Source organism: Trichosurus vulpecula, chromosome 7 (assembly GCF_011100635.1).
Source record: "Trichosurus vulpecula isolate mTriVul1 chromosome 7, mTriVul1.pri, whole genome shotgun sequence".
Classification (NCBI taxonomy): domain Eukaryota; kingdom Metazoa; phylum Chordata; class Mammalia; order Diprotodontia; family Phalangeridae; genus Trichosurus; species Trichosurus vulpecula.
Window position 1 is genome coordinate 42,263,672 of NC_050579.1, and position 18,632 is coordinate 42,282,303.

General features: G+C 44.9%; 1 protein-coding gene across 1 annotated transcript in view; it reads right to left on the reverse strand.

Moving 5' to 3' along the window:
* Nucleotides 1-1,597: 1,597 nt before the first annotated feature.
* Nucleotides 1,598-18,632, reverse strand: part of RFFL (ring finger and FYVE like domain containing E3 ubiquitin protein ligase) — a 64,218-nt gene continuing 47,183 nt past the window's right edge. The window contains exons 3-7 of the mRNA XM_036768536.1: nucleotides 12,603-13,013; nucleotides 9,169-9,252; nucleotides 8,307-8,517; nucleotides 7,601-7,624; nucleotides 1,598-4,515 (exon numbers count right to left, since the gene is read on the reverse strand). Coding sequence (XP_036624431.1) covers nucleotides 4,334-4,515; nucleotides 7,601-7,624; nucleotides 8,307-8,517; nucleotides 9,169-9,252; nucleotides 12,603-13,013 — 912 coding nt within the window. The 3' untranslated portion in view covers nucleotides 1,598-4,333. The remainder of the gene's footprint in view (nucleotides 4,516-7,600; nucleotides 7,625-8,306; nucleotides 8,518-9,168; nucleotides 9,253-12,602; nucleotides 13,014-18,632) is intronic.

Sequence of the window (18,632 nt, forward strand, 5' to 3'; positions counted from 1 at the left end):
GGAAGAAGCATGAACAGAAAATAACTGCTGTGGAAATCCAGCATCTGCAGTTGGGAGTTCTGGCTTCAACAGGCAACTGTTTGTTAGTTCTGTGATAACCTCTCTGTGTCTTACTGAGCTAACTCATTTGGAAAGGGGGAATAGTAATGCTGGTAGAACTGCAAGAAGGAACGTACTTTGAAAACCTCATGATGCTACATGTGGCTATCAGCATCTGCTGGTTTGTGATTTACCAAAAGGATAGTGGGGCAGCTCCAAGGGATCACAGTGGATAGAGCACCAGCTTGGAATCAGGGAGACTCATTTTCCTGAGTTCAAATCTGGCCTCAGGCACTTAGTAGCTGGGTGACTCTGGGCAAGTCACTTAACTGTTTATCTCAGTTTCCTCATCTGTCAGATGAGCTGAAAAAGGCCATTAATGGCAAACCACTCCAGTATCTCTTACGGGAAAACCTGAGATGGGGATAGTGGAAGTCTTATTCCCATTTAGGAGTAAGAAAGCCAAGGCATAGAGAGGTTAGATGATTTGCCTATGGTCACAGTGTCAGAGTGGGAATTTGGATTATTGACTCCACAAGTTCAGCACCCTTCCCACTCCTCCCATGCTGCTGCCACACCACCAGCAAGTCACTGGAAGAAGCAGCTGTCAGAGCTGCTCTCCCACGCGTGAAAGCACCCTTTACCAGGTTCCTCGTATTTCATGACATCTTCCTTGGGGGCTTCCTCTCATGGCTAAAGGTGACAGACACCTGCTCTAAGGAGACTTTTCAAACCACAGCCCCCCTTTTGGAGGGAGGTATGTCTCTGTGTTTGTGCTCCCCTATTCCTCCCTTTCCCCCCAAGCTGTTGCTGGCCTGAGCCTCAATTCCCATTTACAAAAAAGACCTGCCCCATCATTCCCTGACTCCCTGAGACACCCAGTACAAGTGCCGTCACTTATTCAGGCTCAGACCAACAGTCTTCAGAACCAGGAGTCGAGGCCCAGACCTTTTTTGGACTCTTTTAGGTTGGGGGTTCTTAAGACCAGAGTACTATAACCCTGAAGCAGCATGTTTGGGGTTGGGGGTAGAAGGAGAGGGGGAGAAAAGGAGGAAGATGGTCAGGAAGGTTTCATTAGGATTCAGAGATTTCATTAGGATTAATCTTTTTTGTGTCTAGGGCCCTTCTAGCCATCAGTCTGGTGAAACCTACAGAGCCCTTCTCAGAATAATGTTTTTAACTGAATGAAATAAAATACAAAGGATTACAAAGGAAACCAATTATAAAGAAATAAAGATGTGATTTTCTTCTTACCCAAGTCCCAGACCCCTCAGAGGTCCTTTAACCCAAAGTTAATCCCTATTTTGGGCCATTTGTAGAGCTACCAGGATTCCTTTTAAAGTGAATGACAAACCGCATACACTTAACTTCTGATTCATAAATGAAAGGTAAGGAACCACTGACCGCACTTCAGACTAATTTATAAAGTCTGATGTACAAAGTACAGAATACAGAGCCTTGCACACAAAACTTAATGTTGGCTGAAGTGAACTTCTGTCTAACCCAGCTATTAGGTTCTTGTGTGTACAATGTCACACCAGACAGCAAAGGAGGCCTCTTCAATCATATTTAAACTTTATTACAAAATTATAAAGCACGACTCTGTAACAAAAAATACACATTTGGGCTTGCTTTAACACCCACTAGAAGTCAGAGAGAATCTCAGTATCAGCTACTTCAAGCAGCTCGGAAAACTTTCAAGAAAGACTTAAATTTATACAACATACTCAAAGCACTCATTTCTTTACAGCTTTTTCATAGTTTGGATCCATCTATACCACTAGACTGTGAACCATACAGTTTTCTAGAAGTCTCATTAACCAGAAATCTCATAGCAATCATATCAAAAGTAAAGAAAATGCTAGAAGGGTAATTAGCTATTTTGGTGAAAGTACTCCATGATGTGATTCAGGAGTAAAATCAAATTTCTCACTTGGGTATCAAACATGGTCTTAAATCCCCAATTTCTATTAAAATAAAAAAAATTACTAACACAAGATCGGGATTTCCCTGGATGGAAAATCACTCATAGCCCAAGAAAGTTTAAAGAAATGGAGCTAAGTTGTCACATTCTTCTAAAATAATCCTGCAAGTCAGGAATCCACCCCCAGAGAAACAAACGCTATTTCACTTTCACCTGTGAGATAGGAACCAGACTGAAGATTAGTGAAGCTCTTGATTCATGACCAAGGTGGGAGCTGGTTACGCAGGCCTGCTCCCCAGCCTCAGCTCATCCAGTGGAGGAGTCACTTTGCAGATATGGAAAGAAAGCCTCCTAAGCCCAGAAGGTAGAACAATACCACCAACCTCAGAAGAGAAAGAAGGCAGCAAATGAGCAGAGGGCCTTTTCCTGCTCTGAGCTTATTTCTAAATGATGACTGACTTGCATACATATTAACTTATTTCACAGTGGAGTCATTTGACAACTAAACAGCTATGGGCTGTAAACTGGTTTCAAGCAGCAACAGTGAGACACTGAATCTTCATCAGAAATATTCAGGTTTGAAAAGGGGAAAGATTCTTGAATGGGATCCCCAAGACCTGATCTAATGTCCAAATAAACAAATGAGTACTTAGCTGATGATTCCTTCCTGAAATTGTCTCTTCTTTCCAAAGGGAGTTAGGGGGGAGGAAATCATTACAAAGTCCGTACCAATATTACCATTCTCCTTAGGAGAGAGCAATTTCACCTCTTACCTTCCAAAGCAGTTTTCACCCTTTACGATGAAAAGGATCAAGGCTGCACAGTGGGGTTTGTTAAGGCTCTAGGTGGATAAGTTTGCATAGCTGCTAAGTCACTGGGCACCTGGTTTGCTTTGTGCTTGGCTGTAATTAGCAAGGGGCTTTCTAAATTAACTCAGGCCTCTGAGAAAACAGAGTCCTTAGAATGGCTCAAGACAGAAGAACCAGGCTGCTGTCCCTGGGCTCTCTCTGCCAACACAGTGAGCCTGCTCACTGCCCCACGGTTCCTCTATCAGCCAGTTCAGATTTCCAGCTTATACTGAACAGAAACAACAGGAGAAAAAAAAAATTGGAAGCAGGAGTTCCGCCAAGATGCCTGGGAGTTTTAAGGCTTTCTGTTACCTGTCCAAAAGTGGAAGGAAGCCATGTCCATGTCTTGCGATATCTGTCCCACTGAATACATTCATGGGGAGTATGGCTGGGAAAGGAAAGAACCTTTGCCTAATTCTCAATGACTCATCAAGATGCTGGAGGACAAGAGAAGCAAGCAGACCAAGCTCAAAGAACTGGCAGGAGGCATTGCTTTCAATCAAGAGATGCTGCTGGGCAGCTGGATCAAAAGTCAATAAATGGACAGATCCTTCTTCCACCAACACTTGAAGTGATGGCCATGGCAAATATACGTCCACAGGAAGTTCTCTGCTCTCTCTCTGGGACTCAGCATTTCTCTTTCATGTGCAAGCCAAATGTTTCTTTGGCTTCCAGAGCAGGTAAGAAGACTTAGTAATGAGAAGGCCATCTTGGGAATGATGCTGCTTAATCAGGCAGCCTTTGCAAGTCTATGGAGACAAATACCTTCCCATCATGCACTCAGGTAATCAACTCTTATGTTGAAAGTTCTCAACAACCTTCAAAGATTCATTTTCAATGAGCAGAAGATTCACTGGCATAAACATTCTGCTTTTTTGTCAGTCTAATTAAGGCACCAAACAAAGGGCTCAATGACAAAACAGGAGCCAGCCAAACTCCGTGGGCATCGTTCGGGTCCCATGGTCCCAGGGCTTCCCCTGCCTCCCCACAATATGACAGGACAGGAAAAGACATCATGGCTTAGAAAATACAGCCATGTGCATAATAGGAAAAAAACAAGATTTCTGAATAATTAAAAAATCAGTACTGAGTTATCTCCACAGAGGGATGAATAACAACAGATACTGACGGATAATTTTGCAGAAAAAGATCCTTAAAAACTATGGTTTGTATTGAAGGAAGGAAAAAGTACTCCAACATGGTCTGAGTGCTGGGAAGTTTGTGTTCATCACAAATTTATTGTCACCAACTGATCGTATGAAACAGGGACTGAGCCCATTTGATTTCTGCCCCAAGCAGGGCTAATAAATCCCCAGGCTAAGGGAGCCCTATCAGATCCCACCACTGAGATGGAAAACACGGTGGTGAAAAGGGCACAATTGACCAGACAAGCAGGAAGCTCCCAGGGTTTCTTCCTGTCCTTGTTGGTCACGGCCTTGGGGTGATACTTTGCAAATCTCTCAGTCAATCCACAAGTGCACCGATTTGCCCCATAAGGCATGAAGGGGCCTGGTTCCAGCCATCAGGATCTGAAGACATGCACAGCTCGGATCACATACTGGCGGCAAATGGGGCACTCGTTCATACGTTTCCCACACTTGGTACAAGTGACCATGTGGCCACACTCCAACAGGACACAGTCAATAGGTGAGTCCATGCAGATCTTACATATATTTTCCTCTGCACTAGATGGCGCTGGATCCCCTACACACACAAGAAAAGAAGGCAAGTGTCAAGGAAGATGTCTGAGCCAAACTCTCCCTAATCCCCAAAATTCAGCTAAAAATTCAGCTCCTTTCAGGAAGCCTTTCCTGACTAACCCACCCAGCTCTGATCACTTCTCTCTTCTGTGTTCTCTTATGATGCATGGCCTGGGTGACTATGGACCTCATCAATGAACCCCAAAACATTAAGACTCAGTTAAAGGAGCTTCTTGAAATTTGAAAAATTAAGTTTTTGGACAAATGTAAAGCAGCTGAGTGTCACAAAAGAGATTTGTTACCCCCTAAATTAGGTACAACTTGATAATATATAAAGGTTTAGGAAAGCTTTAAGTAGAAATACAGGTAGAGTGGGTTGGGTTAAAAGACTATTTGGGACCTCTGGCAATGTGCAGAAGCCTTTGGACTCCTCAGAATGTTTTTAAATGCACAAAACACATAGGATTGTAAAAGAACCCAAAGACTAGTGAAAACAAAGAAGTGGTTTTTTTCCCACCCAAGTTCACAGACACCTCCCCATTTCCCCACCCTCTCAAAATAGTCTGTCCACAAACCCTAGGTTAAAAACCTCTGGTCTAGTGCAACCTGAAGCCGAGGCTCAGGAAATAAAGTGGCTCATGCAGAAAGCCACTGGCATAGGTGCTAATAGAAGCAGGCATCTCCTAGCTCCTAAACCAGTATGCTTCCTACCCCACTAAGATCCCTAACTTTTTGGGTTGCTTTTATCCATAACCTTATAATGTTCTGGAAAGCAACCATGCTTTCCAACAAAATGTCCCTGGGGGCCACCATCATAAGCAATGATGGACCACTGCCCTGACACAGGATAGCACTGATCTCCCCTTCATTCCAAAAGAGCCCCTTTAAGGTTTTTACCTAGGAAAGAAATTCCAACTTTTTAAGGCAGATAGGCAGAAATTTTGTGGGTAGCAAATTGCAAGTTAAAGTGGTTAAGCTCCGTTTAGCCTCATGCAATAATTAAGCTCCAATTCTTCCTCATTCCATGGTACAGTATAGTTGTTTTCATTCTCTTTCAGGTGACCTAACCATGATTAGGTTTGCTTTAGGAAGGCAGACACTGGACTAGCTATCAAAAAGACCCCAACTCCTGAGCCAGTCCTGCCAATTAATTCATTTTGTAACCATGAGTTTTGAGGCTCTCTGAACCTACCTTTCCTTCCCCTCCTCTATGAAATGACAGGGCTGTAGAGTTCCCCAACTCTCCGGACTACCTTGCTAACTGAAAGGAGGACAAACCATGGTTGCCTTCTGTTATCTACAGTAATCTAAGCTCCATCTTCCTGGTAGAATGCAAGCAGGCCCACAAATAGGTGCTGGTGACTATGCTTGCCTAGCTTCAGCTAACCTTCTACTTCCAAGAAGAGGAGGAGGCAGCGTGCCCCCAGGCTTGGTGCACAATGCACACAAGCAGAAGGAGGGAGGGAGTCCTGGCCTCACCACAGGGCACTGGAAAGGGACGTCATGGTGTGAGGTGAAGACAGACTCAGTGTGAGTCAATACTGACATGGCAGCCAAGGCCCCTGGAACAGCATTAGGATGCATCAACGGCAGCTGCATTCTTAGTGGACGCAGTGCGGCATGGTGGGAAGAACTGGATTTGGAGGAAGATAATCTCGGTTCAAACACCATCCATCATCGACTACCTGGGTAACGGACGTGACCTGGAGCAACCTCTCTGGGCTTCAGTTTCCTCCACTCTAAAATAAAGGGTGATTTCCTTCCCAGCTCTAGATCTAGGGCCTTGATTCCTGGAGTCACTGCCTCAGCACAGCCAAAGCCAGAAAGAAGAACCTATGTTGATTAACTGTTATCAGGAAGAATGCTCACTAAACTGGACTCTATCACACACAGGGCCTGCTTAGCCCCCTGGCAGACTAACAATCACTTACCCACACCCCTCAGATGCTTCTGCTTCCCCTTTTCTTCCCCTTTTTTGGCAGGGCCAATGAGAAGAGGTGAAAATCAAAAGAAAAGCATTTGGGGATTCTACGTCATCATCAGCCAAAGGCATTAGGGGGTTATCTGAATTTCAATGATTTGTTCTTTTGCCTCAGTCAGCCCGAGGAAAAAGGTTCTGTTTCAAAATAACAAGGTACTTTCCTAGGGACAAGGAAAGCAAAACAGAAAAGAAAGCTGCATGGGCTGCTCCATTTCCCAGTCAGGAGTAACATCTGTTTCTATGGAGAACAGCATCATGACACTCTAGAATCCCTCCATCCCCAAACCCAACTCTTCCCTAAGGAGCTAAGGCCTATCTAATGAGATGATGTCTGCGGGGAGCTTTCTGAAAAGCTCAAAGTGGTACCCAAATGTAAGCAGCCCGAGCCCCATTATCCTAAGCTGTTTCCTTCAGAAGAGACCACACTGACATCCCAGCCCGAATCTCTGCAGGATGGGGACTCTCCAGACTAACGGATCTTTCCTAGCAACTGAAGAGGAGGAAACTGAGGCTCAGAAGAAGGAAGGCAACTGAGATGAGAACGCTAATCTCCGTTTGCCTATGTTCATGCTATATCCTCCCAAGAAGATGCCTAATCCGAAACTTGTCGCACTGGGGACTCTGCACTCACGAGGCTCTCCAAGAGCTCCTTCTGCTCAGCACAATCTGCTACTAAAGGTGCTAGGAGGCAGCTAGCCTATAGATCTATCTCAAAAACCACCCCACACAGTCCACAACCAGGGGAAAAGATGAGGGAGGCGGAAACACCTCAGTGCCAAGAAGATGAAAATAGGGTAAATGTGATGTAAGCCACTACTAGCTTTGTTAAATATTTTATGAGCTCAGCTTCAGAACTCTGGCAACACAGAGACTTGCAGATGAGCTTGCTCAAAGGTCTGCTGCAATTCTTCCATCATCAGGGAAGAGTTAGGAGGATGTCAAAAAGATGCTGACAAGCCCTAGGTATCTAAATTTCCCACACAATTTTTTGTGATACCTAAATGCTCAAACCTTTTAGATGGTTAACAGGAATCAAAATTAGGAAGGACGAGGACAAGAGGAAGGGAAAATACTAAGCCAACTCTCAAAGAAAAGAAATGGTACATACCATTTTGATCTACAGTGCCAGCTACTGCAACAAAAAGAAAAGTGAGATGTTATTTGGTGACATGATAGACAAGGGAAAAGCTCCTCCCCTTCTTCCCAAGTTTACCCTGTGTGCCAGTAACTCAAGACAGTAGTTTGCCTGTCCCACCTGGTCTAGAGCAGGGCTGTCCAACCTTAGGTTTTTATTGAAACAACAGACAATATATTTTGATTTGCCATTTTAGTGAGAGCTCTGCGGTAGCGCGGCTTCATTTACTAAAGCATTTATGTAAATTTCTATGTTCACACTGCAGGCTGCGTTTTGGACAGCCCTGGTCGAGAGTAGAGGATAAGAACCGCTGGGCCCTTTGGCCCTGACTCAGAAACAGGCATTTGTTGCAGGTTGCATAAACCAAGTGGGAAGGGAAGGTATGTGTACTAGAAAACCACAAAGTTGGACTAAGTCTGGAGGGAAAAAAAACCAAGAACAATATGGCTGTTGTCATCAACACAACCAAAATTTAAAGAAATCCTATATGTGGAGTAGAAGTATACATTCTAGGAGAACCCACAGGGTAGGGAGCTCTCTCTGGGGCAATAGCAAAGAGATTTTTTTCCCTTTCCATTCCAAAAGTATAGGAAATGTCTGAGAGTTCAGAAGAACATAGATCTAGCCAGAAAGAAAATCATCTGAGAGAGCAAGCAGGTGCCCCAACGCTGCCCATTACCCAAATGCTGGAGGTCTCTCTGCTCCCTGAACAGCCGGGTCACCCTCTCCATCAGCTCCCACTTCTCACAGCAGCCTTTGTAATTCACAAAGTTCCGAGCCAGGATCTCTTTGAGCTGCCGTACAGTCAGGGCCTCAATGTCCTCCACAGTCACCAGATCAGACAGGGAGGCCCTCCGCCCTGGCACCAAGTTGTCCTCAGAATCAATAGACTGCAAAGCACAAAAGGTGAACAGTGATCCCAGCTTCTCTCCGCAGGTCCCAAAGCACTATCAGCTTCTTTTCAGTGATGGTCCTAGATTATAGGCCCCTAACTTCCAAGGAAGGAAAGAGTTCTTATTCCGTGAACCCCAATTCCAGACTCAGTCCAGGCAAAGCTCTGTCACTGTTGACTGTCGGAGTGAATCCTACTCTTACAAGAAAGCAGTTTCCCTGACACTCAGGCCTCTATTCTCACAGCTCTGCTCTTAAACCTTTCCCAATTCTCTGCCTTTGCTGTAGTTTGTCAAACAGCCTGGGAGATCTGTGACTACAGCTTTTATTTGCTCTTCCTGGCACTGGCTGGAAAGAGGAAAGAAAGTTACACAGCACTGTGGGAAACCTGCCCTCAGCACTAGGTACAAGGATAAGTGTGACGGAAGCCAAGCTACGCATTCTCCTGTGCTCTTCAGCTGTATCTGCTTCAAGATCCCGGATGGGATGGAAATAATTATTTCCACAACAGGAATGGGATTACCCAGGGTTGCCCCAACAGACTGTTTTGCTGCCTACATTCAATAGGCTAGTAAGACACTCTTACTTTTTCCTCCCCAGTGTTTCAGCAATAGCTGGGAAGAATCAAACGCACACCTGAGCTGCCTCACCTGTGTTTCATCCTCCATGGGAGCACTTGCTACATTCTCCACGCATATCACTTCTTCTTGGTCCTGGGGCAAATGGCCATTAGCCTATAGGAAAGAAAAATGCAGTCCAGCTGTAGGGAAGTCTCAGATGATTCTTGGGTAACAGCTGGGATTCTGTAGCACCAACCCCTTTTTACTATACTCCAGACCTGACAATAAACTCAACAAGAGTGAAAAGCATACAAAAACAATGGCCCCAAAATGTGATCTCACCTAGCACTACCTTTTCTGGAGGCAGGCACTGTGAAAACAGACAAATAAAAGCCATTCAAAATAACTACATAGCTCCTGGCTCATGGATAATGGCTCCTATTAGCTGTGATTCATTAACCCTGGTGGGCACCACTGAGGCTCAGAATGAGGAGATGCAGGAAACAAGGGTTACTGAACCCTGTCTGCATTTATACCTCATTTATTAATCTGTATCACTTCTTAAATATCCACCACATGCCAATAACTTGGATTGAGGAATGGAGATAGAATCATAGCACCTTTTGAGTGGCAAGGACCTTGGAGAACACCTACTCAGAGCGCCCCTCCCTTCCTGGCATCTCCAGCATCTCATCACCTATTCCTGATGACTTATGAAGAGAAGAAACTTAGTACTTGACTAGGCAAGACCATTCCAATGTTAGACTGCTCAAACAGTTAGGAAGTTATTCATCATATCTAGCCAAAATCAATCTACTCCATAATTTCCACCTGACACTCGTTCTGCTTTCTGCAGGTACACAGAGCAAGCCTACACACAACTGCTATGCGCCTCAACTGAAAATACATATAAGACTCAGGTATTAGTAATATCAACACTCAAATATTTGAAGACAACTACCATGTCCCCTGAAAGTCTCCTCATTCCCAAGCCACCCCCTTCAATGGTTCTGAGGCATCGAACGTTCTCTCATTTGCCAACATGCCCTTTCAGGTGGGATACCTGGACCTGAGTGTGATGTACTTGTTCAGTCTCAGCAGGGCAGCGTACAATGGGATTAACAACTCCCTAGATTTGAACACTCTACCCTCACACAACATAAAAATATGCACAGTTTTCCCCTTAAGAGATTTATTCTGCACAGGATGCTAAAACTTCAAAAGTCCCCACTTAGAACGTGTGGAAGATTCCCCCTAAGAGTTAAGTAGTAGGGATTTCTTGTTTCATTTAAAAGTAAAACACCTGAATTTCCCCCACCAACATGGAAAGGATTCTGACCATCAACTAGCACCTTCCCCTAAAACCAACCTAGAACACATGCCAAACCAGAGCTCCAAAAGAGTTGGATTCCTCCTGCTACTGGCCTTCTGACTACCTCTCGCTCCCCTTCAATGCTTTGAATACTGGTGAAGGAATAAACTTGAGGAATAGACTCTTCTGTCCCCAACCCTCTTGAAAGAGCTGGGGTTCATGAGATTCCAACTGATTTCTGCTAGGAAGCTCCTTCATACATGACTCACAAATTAATCTCTTGCCATCCTTTAAAGCAGGCCTGCACAACTTGCAGCCCGTGGGGCTTCTTGTAGCACACTGAAGGATTTCAGGCAGCCTTTGGAAAAATGTAGAGGAAAATCTCCTTTGTATGTAGAGGAAATCCTTTGGCATGCTGCAAGCCGCCATAAGAGGCCAGCCCAGCTCCACAAGTAGTGCAGGCTTGGTGGGGAGAAGGAGCTTAATTGCTCTCTATTTTATTCTCACTAGTAGAGAACCGAAATGTGTTTAGAGAACTTGCTCAAAGTTATTCACACTCTGCACTCCAATAATGCTATGATGCCTCCACAGCTCCGAAGTAAGAGAAGGCCTAGCTCCATTGCCATCTTGGTGTGTAGACTGGGAAAACATGTGACTTGGCTGTTTTTCTCCTTTTGCGAAATAAGCACACCTCTACCACCTACCAGCCTTCCTTCCTGCCCAGAAGATAGCCAAGACATGGCCGACAGGCAGGAACTCTGAAAGCATTAAGGGAAAAGTGATCAATAACACTGTGTTTCTGGAATTTGTGACCTTCCATCCTTGTGGCCACTCTCATGGCACAGGTATCCTGGCATCCTGGCAGTGCGACCTGCAGAAAACGACCTCAGTAAAAACAGAGCACATCTGTTCATGCTCATCCATGGAAGGCCCAGCAAAATTCTTCTAAGAAAAATTCCTTTCTCAAGTTGCTTTCCTAGCTATAATCCTCCCAACACACACTGCTAGTGCTCTGGAAGGCCCAGCTCTACCAGTCAGAGGCGATGCAAGAGAAAGCCAAGGGGCAAAAGGCATCATACAATGGAAAACTCTCACACATCCAAGCCAAATATCCAGTGAAACATTGTACTGCAGAATTAAAATTATGATCTTGAGCTGGACTTTCTGCCTCAGTGCCCATTAAGAGCTGAATCAAGGTACCAAATCTTGGTGCCAGTGAAATGACTTGTGGGAAGTAGGGGCAGGCAACAGAACACATGGGAAAAATAAGAACAGGCTTTTTATACCAGACACCTCTTCCTAAGTAGCTCAAAGCTCTTTATATACGACAGCTCACTAATCCCTCCAAACATTCTATGGAAATAGAAAGGGGTCAAGGACTGCTATCCCATTTTGATTTAAAGGCTAACAGATGAAGGGATTTGTCCAAGGGGACTCAAGAATCAGTAACAAAGCCAAAAGTTGAAACTAGGCCTCTGATCCCAATTTAGCTGTGTTGAGAAGTAAATAAAAGGATAACTAAGGCACCTCCATATAGGTTCATGGCTCTCAGAGGATCACTGCTCCCTGGCACAGTGAGACAGAAACAAGGCCACTTTGGGCTGTAAACTGGTTAAAGACTGAAGCAGAGCCATGGGAAAGAAGTCATTTCTTGGATTTGATCACAGAACCCCTATGGCAGGCACATCATATTCTAGGCCTACTGGTAAAATTTGGAAAGTTGAGATTATCCTTCCCCAGTAGGTAAGACAAGGTGGGGATGACAAGTGTTTACGTCTGGTATGTTTCAGATATGCTTATTCTGACAGGTGGCCGAATTCAGAGCCTGGTATATGGGTTTTCTCAAATCTGGTATGGGGGGGTGAGGGGTGGGGGGTGGGGGGAAGAATGCTAGACTATATCATTATGAGCTCCAACCAAAATACGTTCAGCAAATTACAGTCAAGAAGTGGAATAAAAACAGGTTTCAAATAGTCCACTAGGAGCCTACATCCAGGCGAGAGCCATTTCATCCCTTCTAAAGTTGACAAAGCATGTCCAGTAAGCAGCTCCTGACTACAGAAAAAAAAAAAAATGAACAGAGGGAGTTTATATAGAGGAAATTTAAGAAAATTAGAACCACACATATGCATACTCTCTGACTTAGGTTTCAGAAGTTGGAGGCAGAGGTCAGTTGAACCCAGAGTAGCATATACTGAAAACAGGCCCATACCTGCTGGTTTTCCTGAGCCTGGGCTGAGGGAGTGGAGGTGGACTGTGCCGGTGACGGAAGGAGATTGGGAGAGGTAGAAGGTGCTGTGCTGGTATGAGGCTGGGCCAGGAAGGCCTGATGCTCAGGGAGGCCTGAGGGGAAAGGGGCATTACAAGTCCTGTCCTCCTGTGTGATCACCGGCTGCTGACCAAGCACCAAGAACACCAGTTCCTCCTTCTCCCGGCACATCTCAGAGGAGATGTCATGGAGGCTGAGATAGTCCCTCAGGTCCTTCACCTTCATTTTCATCAGCTCTTCTCGATGAAAGGCTGTGGCACGGAAACGCTGGCAGAGATAGCAGAGGCGGGCACCGTTCCCAACTTGGCTCGAGCAGGAAATGCAGAAATTCTTCTTACAGTCCAAGCACGTGTGCTGCTCAGTGGAAGGAAGGGGGAGAAAATGAGCACAGGGTCAGGCTTTAGGAACGAGGCAGCCAGGCTGGGCATGGGGCTGGTCAGTGTTCTGGCTCACCAAGAAAGCTCACACCTCTTACAGGGCACCACACACTTCATAAAGCCCGGTGGGGGAGCCAGAGGCCAATATTATCAAACCGACTGACAGACAGTCAATAGAGGTTCTTGTCAGGCCTCAATGAACCCTGTGGCACACTGCCCCATCCACATTCCCAATTCCAAATCCAGCCACAATTTGGCCACAGTGATGCAGCCTTCTGACAACAATGAGTTTAACTGAGATGCTAGGACCTTGGTGGTACCTAAGAGCACATCCAAAACAAATATTTAGACAGTTATTAGAATAGCAGGGTTCTTATTTGTGAAAGTATATACTTTTTTAGAAAGTATGAGTCAAGCATGAGTCAAGACATGTAAGCTGGTACCATCTGGCAGTGGATATATAAACACTCATAGGAGATACCAAGGCTCTGTCAATCTACAGCTCCAAAAGCAATATACTTATAAGTAGTCCTCCCACCAGGAAAGAGATCACATTGACGTCTGGCCTAGTTCCGTTCCGAAGACAAGAGCTGGTCACACTTATGTCCCTTGGAGGCGTCACCTTAGAAAGGTTCTCACTGATCCTTCAAAGATACCACAAATCTCTTCTCCTTTCTCTAACTTACATTTTAACCTACATAGCTCTGCTCACTGCTTTTAAACACAGAAACCCTGAAGACTGACACTTGTATATCTTGGGAATTATCCAAATTAAATGAAGTTGTGTCATCCTTCCAAAAGTGAGGAATACTGTCGGAGAAGTATGTCTCATATTCAATAGTTATGCAGGGATTTGAACCAAAGGTTCAGATAGTTCATTCTCTTTCACATATGCCACCAATGTAATCACCAAAATAGAAATAAATGTGTTCTATGTATTTAACACATAACTTTGTCTCATCTCAACTTTGATTCTTCAGGCTCAGGAAAAAAACCAGTCCAGTATTCTTGGAACTGTTCTAGTGCCACAATAAAATTTCCAGACAGCTCGACGGAACTGCATGCCCACATGCACTGAGATTACAGCAATTCTGGGAACAACAGCATTCAACTGGAAAATGGATGTATTTTTTTTTAAGTTCATCCATATGTGAAGCTTTTCTATTGGGAATGTGATGTACTCAATTAGTCCAAGTTTAGGATGATAGATACGGAAGTCTAGAGACTTGAGAGTCATAAAGCCTCAGGTTGTGATGAGGAACATTACTCAAGACAATGCAGTTTTACAAGACACAGCTTTGCAAAATAGCTAATAAATTATAAAAGCTTGGAGTTGCTCTACCAATCAGTGAAGTTCCCAGTGGTCCCGGGATCTTCTCTCCAAATGTACTTGGCTTGTTAGGTGTGAGATCAAAACGCAAAGAGAGCAACATTTAAATCTGAGCTATAGCTAACCATGTTCCCTGCTCACCAGGGACTCTGAATAAGTAGCTCTCTGAGATGTGCCAGAAATGAGTAAAATCATGCCTGAGGCTAAAATCCTAGTCTAAAGAGACAGGAAAGAAGAAAGAAAAGAAAAAGCAACCTAGTTGTCAACAAATAAGAGGTAGAATTAGCAAAGGAAACACTGATGGTAAACACTAAAATCTGCTCAAAACAAGTCAGGGGCAAGGGGGCTAGAAGATGAATTATCCCAGCAAATGTTCCTATGGAATTGTCGAGAGTACTTAACAAAAATGTTAAGCACCAAAAAACGCTGCCAAGAAAAACAAGGAAAAGAAAAGTTATTGGGGGGGGTAATTAAACCATTGTTACCAATTCCTCTATCAAACTAGCAACATATCCTACCTCTTACTCTGTTCCATTCAGATCTACTACATTCATTCATTCATTCAAATCTCTGGTAAGCATTTGCTATGCCCTGGAGGTAGACCATGGGGCTACCACAAGCTATCGCGCATTCTCTTTCCTCCCAAACCCACACTCTTCCTTCTAACCTTCCTATTTTTGTCCAGGACACTGCCACCCCTCCGATCACCCAGGAACAGTACTATTTTGGGTGACTCCTCATTCTCATTCACCTCACACATCGCACATGTTGCCATTTCTTGCAGTTTCTAACTCCCCAACACTTCTTTTGCATCTGTCCCCTTCCTTACACATACCACCTCCTCCCCCCACCTTAATTCGGCCCCTCGGCATCTCTGGCCTGGACTACTGAAACAGTCTCCCAATTGGTGCCCCCACCCCACCCCCCCACAGGCTCTGGGTTCACTGTATCCCATTCCAGCCTTCTTCTGCATTGCTCCCTTCTACCCCCACCTTTTATAGTCCAGCCGTACTTGCTATTCTTGCATATAAGAAGCTCTCTGCAGTAGCTGCTAGTCCTCATTCCTAGAGCATTGTCCCTCCATGCTTGGAATTCATTTTCTTTCAAGACTCAGCTGAAGCACCGCCTTTAAAATGAGGCCTTTCCAGTTCCCCAGCCGCCCCTGGTGTCTTCCTCACCAAGGTTATCTTACAAGTGCTTTGTATGTCTAAGCATGTTGTCTGCCCCTTTAGAATGTAAACTCTTTTGTTACTAAAATGACAGGCCCCTATGGCTGCATTGATAAAACTACTCCATGCTATGTGGGGGCTTCTTTGTGGGCTGAAGTAAGCCTGGAATGACGGAATGGAACGGAGCACCTGATCTAAAGAGTCCAGTGAACAAATCCCCAACCCAGGGAAGAAGTGTTCTGGAGAACAAGGTGCCCTTCTACTTAGTGGGCTACAATGGTGATGACATTCTGGGCCTAGACTGAATCAGCTGAGCCGGGTGAACAGAAAACAGATAGAAGACAGAACAAGTTATGTACCATCCAATCTCTTTATTTGCACTTCTAAGTACCTGGTCCTATTAAATTTCTCTTTTTCCTTATAAACAAACCCTAAGAAAACACTTCTATCTCAAAAGATTCAGAGCTAGGAATGTTCACAGCTTGAAGCAATGGAGTAGTAAGGGAAAGCAAAGCAAATGCTGGCATGAGGTCTCCCCCTTCTAGTGTGGTGGCTGGGGCAGCCATCACAAGAGAGGATCGGATCCTGCAGGCCTTGGAAGCCAAGCAGGTTCAGGGACCAGGCAGACCTAAAAGATTGTAGTTCATAGGTAAGAACATATTTAAATTAGTGAAAGGGGAAAATCCTAGGACAAGGCTGATCAGCAGGGTTGAAGGTCCCAGCTGCATCCTTTCTATCTGCTCACTACCTTGAAGTGATGCCCGAGCATGCACCAAACTCTCTACTCTTCCTAAGTTCTTAATTCCATACCCACAACCCCTCAACTCTTGAAGAGCAAGCACCATCTTTTCTTTACAGAAGAAATTTGGGCCATCTGGTGTGAGGCTCCTCACCGACCTTCTTCTCCCTCTCAAACAGAAAGCACAGGACCCATTCTTTTAGGTTCCCTCCATCCTCAAAAATATCACCTGTCCCTGTTCCATGGCAAAGCTACCAAACCCTTCTATGTGTCCTCTCAATCCAGGCCCTACCAGCTCCTCCTCCAGAACTTTGGCCTGCTTTCCTCTGACTCAGCCTCAATCATTCCCTCTTTACAAGCACCTTCCCTGCTCTCAAGTAATCAGTTTGATAAACATTATCAAGAACCTATGTATGTATGTACAAAGAGAAAACAAAACAAAATTCCGTCCTCAAGAAGCTTAAAATAGAAGTGGCCATGCCCTTGAAAAACCTGCACCTAAATGCTGCCTCACCCCAACAAATCTGGCCTTTTTTTTTCCACATTCAAAATTCTGGCCTAAGTGTCCTCCATTCTTCAGGCCTGCTGCCTCATTTCCTCACATCCCCTGCCACCTCTCTTCCGTCTTCACTGGTGTCCATGAAGCCGCACCTTGCTAAGTCTTCAGGTACCTACCAAACAAGACAGGGCCCATTTCTCAGTGAGCTCCCCACAACATCTGACCCTGGTGAGCGGCCCACAGGACACTCCTTTTCTAATTCCCCTTCAGTGGCTCCCCTTTTGCTCCTGTCACCCCTGTAACAGCTGGCATTTCTCCAAGATTCAGCCCGCTCTCCTCCTGCCTACATTCACCGAGATCTCCCTGACTTTCACATCACCTGTGGCCTAGATCAGAAAGATCACCTGACTAGGGAGTCCTCAGACCAGAATTCTAGTCACGGTGCTCCCACTTACCAGTCATCATCATCATCATCACCGTGAAGCTAACGCTGACACAGTGCCCGCTGTGTGCCCAACGCTGGGCTAAGTACCTGGTGAATGCCATCTCTGATCTTCGTGACAACCCAGAGGCTTAAGTGCTATCATTATCCCCATTTTACAGATGAGGAAATGGAGGCAAACAGGTTCAGTGACTTGCCCAGGATCACACAGCTAGTACATGTCTGAGGCTGGATTTGAACTCAGGTCTTCCCAACTCTACTCACTGCACTACTGTGTGGCGCCGCTGAGCCACGAGGCAGTGTTGACCTTGGACAATTTGCCTAACACCTCTATGAGTCACAGTTTTCTCATTTGTAAAATGAATAATCTTTGCCCCACTTAAGTCGCAGAGTTTTTGTAAATTAAATCACACAAGATACTGATATCAAAGTGGCTTTATGAATGGTTAGCATTCAATGTGATTTAACTTTTATGTGGCTTGCTCCCAAATTTCTCCCTCCGACGCTGCCATCTTTCCCCTCATCTTCCTCATAAACAGATGTGTTTATCTCCTGTCACTGCTCTGCACAAGAATCTGCCCTGGTTCCCTGCTCCTTTCCCTGGCCGGCAAGCTCTCCATAACCTGCTGCCACGCTCTCTTTCCAGCCTCATCTCATATTGCTCCTTCCAGATAATCAACGTGCCAAGTGAAACTGCTCTTTGCATTACCTGTACCCTTTTGCTCCTGTTCATACTGTTTCCAGTGCTTAAAATGTTCTCCCTCCTGCCCTCCACAATTTCTTCTGATATTCCATTCACTAAGTGATGACTTTTATCTCCCAGACAGAAGACTAATTTGAAACTCCCTAAGGACCAGTTGTGGTAAAAAGGACTGTCTGCAGGTGATGAGATCTCAGATTTACTGGATTATTAGTCATTCTCTATGTTGGTACTAAGATCTCCTCCTAGACTATAAGCTTCATGAAGACAGGTCCCATGTTTTATCCAAACTTTATCTTCCCATCACAAGCAAGCATCAATGAGAGACTGAGTTTAATAAAAGCAGAAAGAGCGACTTTGAAAACCCCAGAAGGAACTTCTTGGAGGCTCGACTAACCCAGAAAAGCTTTCCGTTATCGGTATCTGGACCAGATGGCTTTTTTGTCACAGGCAACAGAAACTCTGTTTGCTTCAAATACTGACTCAAGTGGCAAACTGGCTCCTTAAACAACCATTCTGACTCCGCAAAGGGACATTTGTCAACATGAAGCATTCCGAGGAGAAATTCAGTGAATTTCGGGGAATGACCAATTCCATATACAAGCATTCTGCTTTCTGCCTGAGCTCAAGACTAAAAATGCCAATCCTCCACAAGCCTTAAGCTGGAAAAGGAATCATTCAGTAAGGGGTTTTCCTAGCACCCAAACTTCCATTTTC